The sequence below is a fragment of the Cyprinodon tularosa genome, unplaced genomic scaffold, assembly GCF_016077235.1.
Source record: "Cyprinodon tularosa strain WSP-4 unplaced genomic scaffold, ASM1607723v1 ctg219, whole genome shotgun sequence".
Classification (NCBI taxonomy): domain Eukaryota; kingdom Metazoa; phylum Chordata; class Actinopteri; order Cyprinodontiformes; family Cyprinodontidae; genus Cyprinodon; species Cyprinodon tularosa.
The window spans coordinates 110496-128317 of NW_024038819.1; the positions used below are offsets into that span (position 1 = coordinate 110496).

The following is a 17822-nucleotide window of genomic DNA, read 5'->3' on the forward strand; positions in this document are numbered from 1 at the left end:
AGGGCTGAACGATTTTGGAAAATAATCTAATTGCGATTTTTTACTTTGATATTGCGATTTAATGCGATTTTTCTATCCTGGTTTAATTTCTCATGTCTTTTTAAACATATACAAACAAATCTGTTTCATAATAATCAGATTTATTTAAAGCACAGATTACAATAATAAACGAAACAAATCTGTGTGCGTTTACCTTATTAACATCTTCTCATGTTTCATGAAACGCGATATATAAAAATATAGACTCCACTCCTTAAACATTGTCAGATTTTAACAGGACAGTCTATAAATGAATAAACAAAATAAGAAACGAAATAAATCACTGATCTCCAGTCAGTGGCATCAAACATACTAAAGTGCAGCATAGTATATCGAATTAATTACTTCTTTCAACCTGTAAACATTTTAATAGGTCAATCAAACTCTCAAATAAACAGAAAATAAATTAGTGTATGACCTTTTTAAATCCTAAGAAACGTTTTGAACAATCATATAAATTATATATTCACTCAGTAAGAGCAGCAAACAACTATTGTAAAGTGCAAAAAACATATGGCACTGTAAGCCACAAAGATTTGTCTCTGTATTTTTTTTAGAAGCTCACAGATTTTTTGCCAGGAAAATCAGCATGTCAACTTTTGCTGGTTTCAAAGAGGAGCGAGTGCAAGTCACTATATTCCCTCCAGCACTGAAAAGACGCTCTGAAGGAGCACTTGTGGCTGGGACACAAAGATACTTGCGGGCCATGTTGCACAGTTGTGGAAAGTTAATCCTGTGCATCTTCCACCAGGCCAAGGGGTCTTCCTCTCCATCGATGGTAGGAGTCATGAGGTAGCTGTTTAACTCTGCCTCAACAACATCTTCGGGTTGCATGCAAGAAACAGAAGAGCCCACAGCAGTCTTGAAGAAACTCCCAAGAGACTTCTTGCCCTTTTCAACAGAGGGCTGTGCATTTTTAGGCATCGTTGTGGTTTCAGTACGACTTCTCTTCTCCTGTCAGATAACAAAAAAAATACAGTAATTAGTGTTGAGGTTAAATTATAACTAGAAAGATATATTGTGTTTATGGAATCATAAATGTGATAATTACCAACCTGGTTATATGCACGCCTTGCTGGTTGCATAATTTCAGTTTTGAGTCGGGTCTTAATGGTGGGAATGTTGTCTGCAGCGATGTACTTGGTTTTGAACCTTGGGTCTAGAAAGGATGCAACATCCAAAAGCTCCTGGATGCTGGGGTCACTGTACTTATCGGTGAGGTAAGCCAGGGCCTTGGTCTTAATTGACCTTGTCAGGTCAGTTTCCTCTTGGTTTTCAGCCAGGACTGATGTGGACAGAAGGTGAAGAACTGGTTTTAAGTAAGAGATGCTGACGTACTCCTCTCCAGAGAGAGCATCCGTAAACTCCTGGAGAGGATGCAGTGCCTTGTGAATGGACTCCAACACCTCAATATCCTGCCAGGTTGGGATCAGGGAGCGTGCATATCGGTCACCTGACAACACCTGAGTGATGGCTTTGAGCTGCTCTAGCACCCTGGAAATCATCATTTCTTTGGATCCCTATCTTGTAGGGCATTCAGTGATGAGGGAGTGCTCAGGAAGTTTGAGTTCCCTTTGAGCTTCAGCCATTGCTGCCTTCTTCTTCCAGCTGTGGGAGAAGTGCCCCACCAGCTTCTTGCACAGCCCTATTGCTCTGGACACTCTGTCATCTTTAAGTGCATGTCCTGCAACATAAAATTAGATTATTAGATTATATTATTATGCTGCAAATCTACACTTCATTTCTTAATAAATAATATTAAGTACATTTATATCTCGTAATTTGTTACCTTTTTTTTTTAATCAATGTCTATATCAAGTCTTGCAAGTTATACAGTTAATTCATTACAACAATACCTCCAAATTGGTATTGAATATCAGCCAATATGCAGAGCACAGGTACTGGATCATAAAATGAATGGATTGGTGCATCTCTAGTGAAAAAGGATATTAACTTTCACATTCTTTTACTCAACCCCTTACATTACACACACATTCTCTCTCTGCGCATTCACAATCACACACACCCACACATAGATATTCTCTCTCTGCACATTCACAATCACACACACACACCCACACAGAGATATTCTCTCTCTGCGCATTCACAATCACACACACCCACACATAGATATTCTCTCTCTGCACATTCACAATCACACACACACACCCACACAGAGATATTCTCTCTCAGCGCATACACACACACACACACCCACACACAGATATTCTCTCTCTGCGCATTCATAATCACGCACTCTCATGCTGAGATATGTTACGTACCGATGGCAAGATGTAATCGGTGCCCAAAACACTGCAGTCTGGTCCATTCATTTAGTTGTGCTGCCAACACCATGTTTGATGCGTTGTCCGTCGTTATGCAGATGTGATTTTCTTCCGGTAAATTCCAGCTAGCCAGTCCCTCTCTCAAGCCAGCAGCAATGTTTTCCCCTGTGTGGTCGTCCAGGAAGTAGGAAGCTTGAAGGCAGCGAGCTTTAAGATTTAAGTCCTCGTCAATATAATGCACTGTTAGACTCTGGTATGGCTGCGCTGTTCGGCTTGACCACAAATCTGTAGTTGTTGCAAAAAACTCCACTGTTTTCAGCTCCGCAGCAACTCTGTCTCTGCATTTTTTGTATAGCTCAGGTATTGCGACTTGGTTAAAATATGTGTGCGAGGGCATTGAATACCGCTTATCCAACGTGTGTACCAAAGCCGTAAACCCAGGCTTGGTCACTATACTGACGGATATCATGTCTTTCGCTATAAACTCCGTAATTGCCCGAGTTATTTCAACGTGCCGTTTCGCATTATGTTCATAGGGAGTAACACTTTCAAACAGTTCGGTCAGTGATCCCTGTCGGGTGGTACTTTGCTTAACTGACGCTGAGGCACTGGTAGTTGCCATTCTAGCCATGCAGCTATCATACATAGCCTTGTGGTGTTTTTTCAAGTGCTGATAGAGGTTCGTCGTGTTACCTCGTGAGGTAGCAACCATAGCAAGGCATGTCCGGCACAACACCTGAGTTTGCGCAGCGTCTTCTTTCTTAAACCCAAAAAAATTCCACACCAATGACGTGCCGCTCCTCTTTGGTACCAGACCTTCAGTTGTGTCGGTGTTTGTGCATTCTGACGCCATTGTTCAGCAAGTTAGTCGCAGACGACATCAGCTTTCCCTCTGTGTTGTTTGGCTAGCGCGTCACCGTCACGTGACCATCACGTGACCGTCAAATCGCGTCCATTGCGGTTAGAAAATCGCGTTTTATCATATCGCGATATTATTGCAAATGCAATTAATCGTTCAGCCCTACATTAATCACATCTGAAATGGAGGAGGAGATAAAAGGGAATACCTCCTTAAATAACCTGGTTGGAACTGGATCTAACATACAAGTTTAAGGCTTAGATGAAGACAATTATTTTGCTAACTCTGAAAATTCAACTGGATCTAAGCAGTCTATACCCAGTTCAGATTCCATGACTACCTCAGATACAATCGCGGATAGAGGAGTGCTAATGATCTTATTTTTAAAAAGATAAATCTTATTTATAAAGAATCCCATAAAATCATTACTTCTAAGAGTAGGTGGAATGGACGGTTCAACTAAGCTACAGTATGGCTCTGGGTGAGTTTGGCAACTGTATTAAAAAGAAATCCAGGATTATTCTTATTCTCTATTAATGAGGAGAGATATGCTGCTCTTGCTTTACAAAGGGTCCTCTTATACAGCAGTAAACTTTTTTTCCAGACTAGGTAGGATTCCCGTAGGCCTGTGGAGCAATATTTTCTCTCCAGTTTCCTAGCATTTTGCTTCAAAGTGTGCTGCTCTGCATTAAACCAAGGTGCAAGCTTTCTATTTTTAACGGTTTTCATTTTCAAAGGAGCTGCGTTGTCTAAGGCAGTACGCAGAGAACTAGCAACCTCATCAACAAAATCATCAACCTGTGAAGGGGAATAAACTAATATTTTGCACTCTGCAGCACTGCTCAGCAACATCAAGGAGAGAGAACGTGAAGCAGATTCTTTAAAATGTATAACTGCACTATCTGATAATGATCTACTAAAATTGAACCTTCTTTTTGGGGAGGAGAACTCTGTTAAAGTAATCCTGAAGGTTATTAGAAAGTGGTCAGAGAGGACAGGGTTGTGAGGGAATACTGTTATTTCTTCACATTCTATGCCATATGTCAGCACAAGATCCAAAGTATGAAGATGAGAATGTGTGGGACTACTCACATTTTGAACAAAGCCAATAGTGTCTAAGATAGCATTAAAGGCTAAAAGATGAACCACCCGCCACAAAAGCTAAGAGTAAGGCCAATATGATCCAAAACATTATCTATATATTGTTGAACCATACTTGAACCTGAAATATCCTCCTTATTTTTCTTTTAAAACAGCAAATTTAAATCCATGTCAATAGCAGGTAAAAGAGATGGATGAGGCAATGATCTAATAACTGTTTTACTGAAGTTTATTTGAGATAATTCATGATATTTTATAGTACTATCTTCTGTCCATCAAATGGTTAGGAGTGTTGACCAAATAACTGTAAGAGTTGTTTGATTTTCCTGATTGTGTTTTTATTTTATTTTTTTCATTTAACAGAATGTAGTATTTGGAACGAATGCTTACGTATTGATGAACTGCAAAACATATGAACCTGAAAGGGAGAAATTGAGAAGAGTAGTTGAAAGGACAGGCCAAGAAGAGTCTTAAAGGATTATTGGGAAATAAAGGAAATATAAAGGATATTTATAGATTAAGGAAAGCATTATTTAGTTATCTTCAGAATACAAAATTAAAAAATAGAATTTAATAGATGTAAAACAATGTTGCTACACACCCATGAACAGTAGGTGGCGGTAGGCACCTTAAAGATCCGCCATGATAGAAAAGAAGATGAAAAAGAAGAAGAAGGAACGAATGCTTTCATTGGATGAAAAGAAGCTGAGCGTGATTGGCTGATGGTATGGTTCATTTACATACATTGCTGAAGTTGCCAGCGGAGAAACAGCCGAGCGCACAGCTGGTGTTGAGCGCGGAGAGAGCAGGTCGAGCACGAGCAGAGACGGATTCGAGCATGCGCAGAGATGAAACTGAGCGCGAGAACAGTGTGTTGAGAGGGTTTTTCAGAGTTGAGCGCGCGCCAGACCGGTTTTGCGCATGCGCCTGTTGTCTCAATGCGCGCTCGGATTGGTTCCTGCGCGCTCAAACCGATAGCACAAATATATCTCCATATGAGTGGGGAAAACCGGTTAGAAACGTGAACGGGTTGGTGGTTACCAGTGGGTAGAGATCCACGACTATGCTTTCTACGTACAGTTACCCAATCACCTGGCTGCTCAGACACTTTTGGAGGACAGCTACGTGGGGGGCCTACTTTAACTCCTGCCTGAAGCCTGGATTCTAACTCTGACACCCTTGCCTCCAAAGCTACAAAAATACTACACTTATTACACATACCATTATCACTAAAGGAGGCAGAGGAATAACTGAACATCTGACACAGAGAGCAGGAGAGAGGAGAGGAAGAAGGAAGAGTTGGAAAAGAGTCAAGGGAGGGAGAGAGAGAAAAGCCATAGCAATGCTAAGCTAGCACTAGCCTAGGCTAGCTACTCCTTACTACCAGAAATAAAACCGTTGAAAACTGACAAGTGATCCGTAGAAAAGTGCAGCAGAATGTGCTATGTTTAAAAGTAGTTCTGGTCAGTAAGAGTTACTTAGATACAGAGATATCACAGAAAAAATAACCAGCTAGAGATCGTCTGGACAGCTAAAACACTCAGTTAATCCCAGAGGGAGAGAAACTACTAAGGAAGGAAAGTTGAGCGATAGGACAAATAAATAAGATGGTGGGTCAGAGAGGATGGCAAGAGAAGGTGGACACAAGAAAGAACTAGAAGCTCTACAGTGGATCTATTTTGGCACATCATTTGCATTGCTCTTTCCTCCAGCCTCCTTCCTCTGTCTCTTATAATCACACTCCATCTTTCATGCCTCCTCCTCTCTATGTGTATTAGTCGTCTATCTGATACAGGCTTGCAGATGGAGGAAAACTCAGCGGTGTAATTTATTCTGCTGTTTCTGCATGTGTTCACTCCTTCTCTGTGCTGACATCCGTTTGTCAGACACCTCTTCATCTTCAGAATTAATCCATTTGCCCATGAATCGTTCCATTCCAGTGTCTCTTTATGGGGAAGAGATTGCCGTTTGGCAACACATGCTGAAGGTTGAAATGAGTGCTGGTGTTGTGATGACTCAGTGGGTTCAGGGATGTTCATGCAACATCAAATCTGACTCAAGACTTCCTCTCTGTCTTGTTGCCCTCCTTTGCCCTGCTTCTGCATAAATGCTCGAATAAAAAAGGTTCCAGAAACTTGAAAAAGATGTGGTTTGATTTGAGTAAAGCTTTGGCTGTTATTATTATATGTTTTGGTTTTACTTTCCAGAGTTGCTATCCTTTCATTGTTGCAAGGAAATGTTTTATTTCTTTTCCAATGGTATTTCTTTTTCCTTTATTGCTTATTAATTTTATCTACTTTTTGCTCTAAAATTGTTACTATGTCCTTAAGAAAAGCAAAATGCTTGTTTTTTTGTAGAGGTAGCTTGCACTGTAATAATGTTAATTCAACCAGGAATGGCCAAGCTTTTAACATATTGATGTTGGAAGTTGGTAAACTCTAGATTAACACTTTTTTTTTGTTTCTTTAAAAAAAAAAATATATATATATATATATTGGAATGTAATGTATGTAGTTCTAAACCAGTTCGAGTGTTAAAAAGTTCAAGTTTAAATTCAGTCCAAGGATAAAAAAGTTCCAGTGTTAAACCAGTCATAGGGTTATATTATATCCTGTGCTTAACTAGTTCCAAAGATAAACCATTTACAGCGGAAGTTCTAGTCTTAAACAAGCTCAGATGTAAACACAATTTGTGGGCTGAACCAGTTCCAGATTTAAACCTTCTACTGTTTAGCCAGTTCCAGGGTTCTTTTTCTCTCAACTTGTCGACCAATGACTTTAGCACCAAGAGGTTCTGTGTGCATATTTATTTCTTTTAGTTTCCAGAATTGTTCTTTTTAGATTTTAGCCCTTGCTCTCTGTAACAGTCTATGTTTGTTTCTGTATATTTGCGCTTACTTTACATTGAAACTTGTAGTGGGGAAAAAAGGCTTTAATTTCGACAGCAGAGGACAATGATTAATGAGCTGGACTTTAAGTTATATCTCCTCCCATTTTTTCAACACTATTGCCTTATGCTTTTTGCACATAATTAACCTGTGTCACCTCTGTTCTGGTTTCAGGTGTCAGGAGGAATTGCTCTGACTGCTAGATGACAGACAGGCAAGCCATATAAGTTTAAATGGAGCAGCCTGGCTGTAGTACCCAATTGACAGAATAATGGGGGCTTTGTTGCAGCAGTTTGTTTCAGGATCAGAACTACTTAGATGTTAGGACTAAGACATAACTCTAAAGCTCTACCCTATTTTACATGGTCAGCGGAGGCAAAATCTATATAAGTGTATAAATTAAGCCTAAATAGATGGTTCTATATGTAGAGAGAGAAAGCTAAAGGCGTGATATTTTAATATGTTGGCATAGCATCTCTAACATATGCTTTACTCTGTACCAACACTAACACATTGTCCAACATGTGATAACATGTACACCTGTCAATAAAACATCTTGTATCACTTTAGATCCACCATGTTTGGTTCTAAAACAATCAGACTGCTGCCATTTACCATCTTATCAGGGATTTAGGTCGCACAGAAAAAATGTATGCAGGTTAAACCCTGACATTTACTACAGACTTGAAGAAATTTTAAAAGCTGGCTCAATATGTTAATGCATTTGTGGGAATTTTGTACTTTCTGCAAACAGAATAAATTGGGGGATAATTGAGAACTTAGACCAAAAACTTCTGGAGGCCTTACTACTATTATGTGTAACTTGTTACTTTAATTATTGCTGAACATGTCACTTATATAAATATGTCTATTTTATTTATTTTTTTTGGTACACCTCAGGTGCGTCACATTTAGCTTTATTGACCAGGTTTAGCAGGAAGAACTTACCCTTCTTTCAATAAGATAAAGACCCTTTGGACCTTTTAGAATATTGGATCTAGCTAAATTGGTTTCTAAATTGGTCTCACGTCTTACGGTTCAGGGAGAGTCCATAATGAGTTCAAAATTGTGGTCCCAGTTGTTGTTGTTGATAACTTTAACAGTTAGAAAAGAATAGAAATTACCTTTATTGTCCCTCAGTTTTGCATTGTATGTCATTCAGGGGTACTTGTAACAAAGATATGATGCAAACTTCAACAGGTTTTTAGGTACGTGACAAAAAGTTTCTTTTTTTTCTAAAGTTTGTCTTATGCATTCAGTGCACATAGACGTATGCTTAAAATGTTTTCTTTGTTAGATTAATGACTATGGCTTGTAGCCTAGTTGATAAAAAAAAAAAAAATCAGTGTCCTGTAAAATTTGACTTTTCTTGAATAGTGAAATATTGGAAACTCGTAGTGTTAGAGCCTAACTCCACAACTGAAACGTTTTAGGTTTGAGGTTGCAAAGAACATTTGCTACACATTTCTCTGGCTGTTTTTTTTTTACATTTATTTTCTGTTTATAAAACCTGTTCCTTCTGTTATAATTCTGGTCTTATTGATCAACGGTGTTGACATTCTGCTTTGCTCGAAGGATTTTGCAGAGTATATATATATATATATATATATATATATATATATATATATATATATATATATATATATATATATATATATATATATATATATATATATATATATACTGCGAAATCCTTTGTCATCTTCACCGTGGACAGGCTGCAGCCATGTCCCGAGTTCCTTGTTTTTCCGCCACTTTGGTTCAAATTAGCATTTTTCCCATTCACTAGCCTTTGCTCTGCCTCAAGCTTCTTTTCCGAAGCCATTTTAATGCCACAATTATCAAATTTGATTAATTTTAATGCCAATTAAGGTCTTAGTTTAAAAAATAATAATTTAATGACTTTAAGTTATTTTTAATGACCAGCGGAAACCCTGCAAGCTGACTGCTCATTCTTTCGCCATGCTAACCACACCGGCTGCGAATCGCTACAACTCAGCTCACCTTGTCTCCAAGCTTTATTAGTTGCATTTTTTGAAAGCCTTTATGGGAGTATGTATCCAGTGCCAAGACCTGATTGTATCTTGTTGTATCTTACTGATAAAACTGTTGCTAGACCACAAGTCTAGTCACTGAATATTCACTTCAGATCTCAGCCTTTTTGACCCACTTGCCTGAATCTGCCTCCATGGTTCTTACTCTGCTTCCATTCACTAACCATTGATTCAAGGCTCGTCCTTGGATCTGTTTGCCCGTTTTGTCAATGGCCTTTGACAGAGCCAGTCTTTCTTTCCCCCTCTTTACCCATGGTAAAGGGATTCACATCTCCACCAGAGTAGGTTAATGGCTTTTTTTTCAAGAGTTTTATTTAAATCATACAATTAGTCTCAGCCACTTGCCTGTCTCTCCCTTCCCAGTGGTTTATATAGTAGATGGTGAGCTGTGATCAAAGGATTTATTTTTCGATCATTCTATTAAATGTTCACATTAGTTTCTGACTTAATTCTTAGGTCCTAGGTCACACTACAGGGGAGTGAGTTGGTTACAGACCCAAATGCTTTTGATTTTGTATTTCACTTAATTTCTTTTTCCTTTTCCCGCTCCAATTATCATATCTGTTAATTCAAACAGACTTTCTATTAGTTAAAGGTGTTCCTATTTCTCTGGTATCATCATTTCCACTAAGAATTGGATCTATGCTACATACAGGGTCTGAAATGCAGGAAATGACACCTGGTACCCCAGTACCTAGGTGGCTTACTGTTTAGCATTTCATGAAAGGTGAGGAGGCATAAATCAATGAGGTATTGAAGGTAGTGTATCTGTTAAAACCGAAAGGGTTTTTGGTTGAGGAACATATTAGTAAACTGTTAGGAGGTCACTTTATGAGCTGCAGGGTATATAGCTAACGTTATATGTTTACTAGCGGTCGGAGGAATGGGTGCTTCTAGCTAGGGGTTAACATGGGCTAGTACTCTGTGGCCCTGTTATGGCTCCTGTGCTGCTGACACAATACTAAATCAGTTTATTATGCTGATATACTGTATTGTGTGATTGATATATGGTTATATTGTTGAATTTTACAGTTTTACATTAACAGTGATACACTTTTTAACTTAGACTTAGACAACTATTTCTGTTATTTGTACACATAGAATGTATACAAAATGTATTTTCAGACAGTGAATGAGCAGCAGTTTGGCAGCAAACTGAATTTTGTAATTTCTATTTTATTGAGATGTTGAAAATGCCTTCATATTTTATATCAAAATACTTCAGTGTTGTGTATTTTTGTATTTTACAGTATTTTCAAAATACTGTGAACTTATCAGAATTGGTATCGGTCATGAAAAGCAGAAAATTATTGGTTATCAATTGCAGTTGAAATTGTTCATATCATTCATCACTAATGTGGATTATCACTGTGCAGAAACAAAACAGAATTTGGCCTGCTCCAGCTCTAGTTGTAATTACTTATTTCAATCTGAAAAACTCACACAGAGAGAAAAGATAATTAGAAGAATTTATTGATAGAAAGTATAGTCTTTGGCGCTCAGACCTCGGCAGGAACATTCATGCTGAATTATGCTTTAACATGCATGAGTAGATAAATGAGAATAGGGATGTTCCCCCGGCCTGAAACTGGTGGTGGTTTAATCGGAGCTGGTTGACAAGGTGATCTGCTGAGCAGAATGTGGGACTAGAAGACTGAGGGAGCTGACGCCAGGCTTCACTCGGAGACTCGGGAACTGTCCATGATGAGCAAGCATGAAGCGACAGTGGAGAGGAAAAACTCCCCCTTGGGAAGAAACCTCTGGCAGAACCGGGCTCAACATGGTGGTCTTCTGCCGGACCAATGCGGTGAGACAGGGGATGGTGACAACTGGGATTAATACTCTCTGATGAGGTTGAGGTGAAGACGAGTCATGGATGACGATTCAGCTGCGATGGCGGGGAAGGGGATGGAGGTGGGTGAATTGTCGTCTGAATCGAAGTCCGACATTGCGATTGCAGGATAGCGCTGGGATGAAGATTTGGAGCGTTTATAAAGTGAGAGCAGGACGCTGATTGGGCTTGTGGTGGAGTAGTTCGAAGCTGAATGGCTCGCTTCGGAGACGGATTAGCTTCTGATTGGATGGAGGTAAGTCAGAGTTTCTTCAATTGAACTTCCGCTAGAGCTTCATTTCAATCTGAAAAACTCACACAGAGAGAAAAGATAATTAGAAGAATTTATTGATAGAAAGTATAGTCTTTGGTGCTCAGACCTCGGCAGGAACATTCATGCTGAATTATGCTTTAACATGCATGAGTAGATAAATGAGAATAGGGATGTTCCCCCCAAAAAAAAAGCCGAGGTAGAGGCCGGAAAGTCCGTATGCTCGTGAGGCATACGCTAAGGACAGAATAAAAGTGTGCGTAGAGAAATGCTGAGAAGATTTGAGAACAACTTACCGAGCCAGGTTGTTGAAGAGAATGGTGACCGAGGTTGACGCTGAAAACTTACTACTGAAGATGATGATGATGATGGTGATGACAAAGAATACATACCCACGATGACGATGATGAAACCATGGTGATGACGATGAATACTTACCCACGATGACAATGATGAAACCATGATGATGACGATGACGAACCTCCATGATGCTGATGCTGATGCTGATTCCCCCATGATGATGATGCTGATGATGATGATGATGATGCTGATTCCCCCATGATGATGATGCTGATGATGATGATGACCCCCGATGATAATGATGATGATGATGGTCCCATGGTGATGATGCTGGTGATCCCATGGTGATGATGCTGGTGATCCCGTGATGATGATGATCCCGTGATGATGATGGTGATGATGATGATGATGATGATCCCGTGATGATGACGATGATGATCCCGTGATGATGACGATGATGATCCCGTGATGATGACGATGATGATCCCGTGATGATGACGATGATGATCCCGTGATGATGATGATCCCGTGATGACGATGATGATCCCGTGATGACGATGATGATCCCGTGATGACGATGATGATCCCGTGATGACGATGATCCCGTGATGATGAAGATGATGATGATGATGATTCCCCCATGATGATGATGCTGATGATGATGATCCCCCGATGATGATGACGATGAACCCATGATGATGATGATGGTGCTGAAGGTCCCATGGTGATGATGCTGGTGATCCCATGATGATGGTGATGATGATGACGATGATGATCCCATGATGATGATGAACCCCATGACGATGGTGACGATGGTGATGATGACGGCGACGATGATGACGACAACGGTGATGATGACGACGGCGACGAATCTTGCGGATGAGTCTGATAATGGATCTTGCGGATGAGTCTGATAATGAATCTTGCGGATGAGTCTGATAATGAATCTTGCGGATGAGTCTGATAATGAATCTTGCGGATGAGCTGAATGAATCTTGCGGATGAGCTGAATGAATCTTGGGGATGAGTCTGATAATGGATCTTGCGGATGAGTCTGATAATGAATCTTGCGGATGAGTCTGATAATGAATCTTGCGGATGAGTCTGATAATGAATCTTGCGGATGAGTCTGATAATGAATCTTGCGGATGATGACATGTATGAACAGAAGACATGACGAAATACAGACGCATGACGAGACGCAGACATGGTGCATATTGGTGCATTAGGGAATGCATCAAAATGGCGTAAAAAGCATGACGAGACGTAGACCAGACACGACGAGACACACAAGGGAAGGCATGTTGCTGCCTGACATAAGGTGAGATGATGATGAATCTTGTGGATGAGTTTGATAATGATCTTGCGGATGATTCTTGCGGATGACATAGAACATATATCTTGCGGATGATTCTTGCGGATGACATAGAACATATATCTTGCGGATGATTCTTGCGGATGACATAGAACATATATCTTGCGGATGATTCTTGCGGATGACATAAAACATATATCTTGCGGATGATGACATATATGAACAAAAGACATGACGAAATACAGACGCATGACGAGACGCAGACATGGTGCATATTGGTGCATTAGGGAATGCATCAAAATGGCGTAAAGAGCATGACGAGACGTAGACCAGACACGACGAGACACACAAGGGAAGGCATGATGCTGCCTGACATAAAGGTGAGATTGCACGTATAAGCCAGAATTAAGACAGCATAAGTATAGCAGGGAGACAGCATGAAGGCTGCACAAAGCAAGAATGTTGATAACTGATGAGTAGGAGAAGGAGAAGACGAGCTAGAGGATGGGCATGGTTAGGTCAGGTAATGATGAGAAAGAGTTCGAACCACCACCAGTATTTGTGTTAGAGTTACCTAGAGGCAGAGAGAGTGCTGCGCTGCGAGAATTGATGAGATCTGGGCGGAAGATGAGGTATAGGCTAAGACCATCGGCCCACTACTGAGGGAAGCCTCAGAAACCCCGTGAGTAGCTGACTACGTAGCTGCTCCAATCGGAACGGATGCCCAGGATACACCCTGAGGGAAGCCGCATGAATCTGAAGTATCCTGAGGTGATGAAGAACCATCGAGTGACGTGGGGTAACCCTCGGGTGTAATGAAGAGCTAGAATGCCTGAACATGATGCGCTAGATGATGAAATGTAGAACTGCTGCCAGATGATGCTCTGGTGAGGGCATAAGAAACGGGAGAAGCGACGTAATAAAGTTTACTACTGCAAATATCGTGGTGGGCGGATATGCGATCTCCCAACGGCCCCTCGACGGCAGGCTATGGAACGGGGTAGCCTCCAGGGCAAATGATGGGTGTAGAATAAAGGCCGTGGACCACGAACACCTAACCTGAAGACCCCCCAAAACCTAAGGATGAACCAGCACCCGTAAATTGGCGCATGCAGGAGATTGATAATATCGTCTATTATTTGTTATTATTTATTATTTTTAAATATTTTTAATTATCTAATTATTTAATTATTTTATTATTTTTATATTATTATTATGATTATTATTATTATGATTATGATTATTATTATAATTATTAGACGACAGATGATGAGGAGACAAGACGATAATCAGAAAATAATAAGGGGTAGTAAGATGACGGGCTGATCAATGATTAAAGAAAAGCTGAGACGTCACCTGCTGATGCGACTTCAGGGGAGGGAGGAATAAGAGAGACTAAATTAACAAGTTTCCCTAGAATAATTAGAGCTAGGCTAGTGAAATATAGCATGCATGGGAATAAAGTGTATGCCTAAATAAGGGGCAGACAAGGCATGAAGCGAATCTAATGATAGAAGATATGGAAGAAAACATGGTTGGATACATCTTACCTAGGGCTGGCCCGCGGGCGTTCCTTAATGTGAATGAGGGGAGGGGAGGGAAGGGGAGGGGGAGGTCCGTCTCAGCAGGCAGCGGCAGGGATGACGTGGCAGTGCGGGGATTTTCCAAGTTCGGAGCGTGCGGACAGCGTCGAAACGGATTGAGTTAGAGAGTCCAGAGGAGTGGAGGGAGGCCGGGAGCTGCCAAACAGCTGAAGGACCGGACGTGGGTGCCGCCACAAATCGGGAAGCTGAAGAAGGTCCAAAGCCCGCATCGATACGATGAGAGGAGCGGGCGCATCTGGGGCCCTCTGCGCTGGCGGGGGGAGCGGAGGACTTGCATGTCTTTGCGGCCAGGTATCGGAGCAGATTGAAGAGCGGAGGGCGAGGGAGATGGCGATGAACCACGAGGAGGCAGGAGGGAGGACAGCCGAGCAGAGTCCATGCCGGAGCCCGGCAACACGCCCTCGGAGCGCAATGCGGAAGAAGGAGATGCGAGAGCAGCCAAACGGGAGCCTCTGTGAGCAGGGAGAATTGAATTGTCGTCTGAATCGAAGTCCGACATTGCGATTGCAGGATAGCGCTGGGATGAAGATTTGGAGCGTTTATAAAGTGAGAGCAGGACGCTGATTGGGCTTGTGGTGGAGTAGTTCGAAGCTGAATGGCTCGCTTCGGAGACGGATTAGCTTCTGATTGGATGGAGGTAAGTCAGAGTTTCTTCAATTGAACTTCCGCTAGAGCTTCATTTTATTACGCCCAAAAGAGTGGCATATTTATTACAGTACCTAAATGACTTAATCAGATTTATCAGCAGAGAAAACTGAAAGGAGAATAGTCAATGGGACTGCAAATTTGGTCCTGTTTATCCTTAACAAAAATGCTTCTAAAGTCAGTTCTGGTTGTTTAAAAGGAATTCATGTTCATACTTTACAACCCAAGTATGGAATATGTGGCCTAAATCAGTAAATATTTTTGTTGCCTTTATCCTACTGCAATGTACTTTCCTGTTTTTTTTTTACATGTGCAATGCTTTATATTTCCATGCTGCTGAAATAATACGTATATATTAAACTGCATTAATAAACGTGCCTTGCCTTAAACAATCTATCGTAAATAGTTTGAAGAATAAGCTGTGAGTATATTAAGATTTCAAAATCTCTCACTAATTGGCATACAGCTTATCCTAGTGCCTACAGTAGCATTTGTTTTATTTCCCCTTGTGTCATTGTGCATATTCAGTGTGTTTCCTAACACAGCTGCTCTCCTTCACATAATTGACTTTTTGCAACTGAAAAAAAAAACATTGTGAATAAAAAGCATCCATACAGGCTGTTTCTGTAAGTGCAGTTGCTTTAAATTAGCAACATGAGAACTAGAAGGGTAGAAACACAGCTATCTCTCACCTTTCAGATTAGATTGGACTCACTGAGCTTTGTTCCTTCCCAACATTGACACTAACAAATATGAGAAAAAATTGGGAAAAGGGATCAGAATCACTGCACTTTTCTTGATAACCGTGCAAAAAGCAGAACAAATTCTTTATTACTTTTTTTTTATTATTTCATACTTTATTGTATGTCTTCTACCATGTCTGTTGGTTGTGCTGTTCTTTTTGCATCTCTTTGCAGGTGATGAAGCATACTGAAAATGTTTTATCATTATCTCCCTTTTATCTCCTCTTTTTTCATCTTTTCTCCTTTTTTTCTGTTTGCTCTTCTGTTCTACATTGCAGTGTCCATATAATCTGTAAAACTCCCTGCATAATTATAATAAAGCAATTTATATGCATGAAACAAGCGGAACACTATGGCTCCACTTGTGAAAGTAAAATCTGTTGTGCTCTTATTGGCATCAAGACAATTATTCTTATTGCCACATTGCCAAGACAGGACACTGTAAAAAAAAAAAGAACTGAACAAATTCAGGTCATATTTTTACAATTTTGCCAAGTAGGCCAACCCACCAGAATGTTCCCCTGCTATAATGTCAATTCTGTTTTAGATGACAGAATATTTTTATCATTTAAATTAAAGTTAGAGTTGTGCATCCTTTTAATTTGAACAGTTTTTTTTTATTGTAATTCTTTGTTTTGATTCCGATTCCTGTTGATCCTCGATTCTGATTCTTTTAAAAAGAATCATAAACGTAATATGTTATAATTTTGCTGGCTAACCAAGTTCTGTCAGGATTAAACAGTTTGAAATTCTAAAATTAATTTTATTCCTTAAACATCTAACTATGTGTGAATTTGACCATAAGTGAACTCTGATATAAATGTTATGAACAAATTTTATCAAACACATTTTAATGATTTTAACTTTTTATTTTATTTTACTATTAGCTACATGTATTTGGATTTTTATTTAATTATTTTGAGGTCCAATCAACACAAGTTCACTAAAGTTAGGTTGCCATGGCAACACCAAGCAAGCTAGTGTTCACAGAAGAGGTATCCTGTACGTGGCAGCAAACTAATAAATTTACATAGCCGTATGACGGAAAGGAGGAGGAAATATGGCACAGAAATGTATTTCAGATTCTTCTGCTCATCAGAGACTTTATCTCCTCAACCCCAGAGTGAACATCAAAAATTGGACACCTGTAACCAGGGCACCCTGCCTGTAGCTGAAAGTAAGAGCAAAGTGCCACTGCACACTTTGATATCTATTCGTGCAGTCGTGCAGTAGTATTTTAGAGTGTTATGTTGATCTTCTGTTCTTTGTGTAATGTATGTGGAGAACTGTTTAATAACTTTTAAATACTGTAATAATATAATTATTTCCTTGTTGTTTGCATAAAAGGATTTTGGACCTAATAGAGTCACATGTGACTTAAACACAGTGACTCAGGGTCATGCCAGCTGACCGAATCTATGCTTTATGATTTTATGAAGTTTGATTAATAGCGTGTATACTCACCTGAGAACTGAGGATGCCTGTGATTTACAGAACCTGGTTGTGTGCACTGAAGTGTATATGACAATAAAGTAGTCTATTTCGTTTTTTTCTTTTTATTATATTTCACATAGGTCTGTAGGCTCATAGGTCTTTCATCCAAAAATATAAAAAGAAATTTTTACAGTACCCCCTGATCAAAATTACCTCAAGTGGCCCAGTGTTTAAGCCAGCGTCATGTATGTTTGACTCTCCCCTGGGCCATATTTAGTAATACCCTGGTCCTCTCAAAGACGCCGTCCGTTTGTTGTGACATTGAGTGCATATATATATATAGTTTTCAATAACTTATTTTGCTTTCTGTCCTAAAGCACATAATAAAAGTCAGCTGCAGATTGATCACTTTACATACTAAATCGTTATGACTGCAATCCTTATTAGTTTGACT

The 17822-nt window shown here is 40.0% G+C and overlaps 2 protein-coding genes across 2 annotated transcripts in view; one reads left to right on the plus strand and one right to left on the minus strand.

The window, feature by feature from the left end:
* The window catches only part of si:cabz01090165.1 (uncharacterized protein LOC100333421 homolog), a 472423-nt gene that overhangs the window by 97957 nt on the left and 356644 nt on the right, over nt 1–17822 (plus strand). Inside the window, exon 2 of the mRNA XM_038285977.1 lies at nt 7346–7385. The gene's annotated coding sequence lies outside the window, so the exon portion shown is untranslated. The remainder of the gene's footprint in view (nt 1–7345; nt 7386–17822) is intronic.
* Nucleotides 363–3337, minus strand: LOC119784100 (E3 SUMO-protein ligase ZBED1-like). The gene is made up of 4 exons (XM_038285975.1): nt 2322–3337; nt 1668–1723; nt 1095–1559; nt 363–993 (listed from the first exon to the last, which is right to left on the minus strand). The coding sequence occupies exons 1-4, from the start codon at nt 3175–3177 to the stop codon at nt 601–603; spliced, it is 1770 nt and encodes a 589-aa protein (XP_038141903.1). The 5' UTR covers nt 3178–3337; the 3' UTR covers nt 363–600.

Bases quoted from the DNA above. Each gene is read 5' to 3' on its own strand.
- LOC119784100 (XM_038285975.1), bottom strand. From the start codon at position 3,177: ATGGCGTCAGAATGCACAAACACCGACACAACTGAAGGTCTGGTACCA. The intron at 1,724-2,321 runs GTACGTAACATA...TTTATGTTGCAG, and splicing joins CCGATTACATCTTGCCATCG to GACATGCACTTAAAGATGAC. The intron at 1,560-1,667 runs GTGGGGCACTTC...CCTACAAGATAG, and splicing joins TAGGGCTGTGCAAGAAGCTG to GGATCCAAAGAAATGATGAT.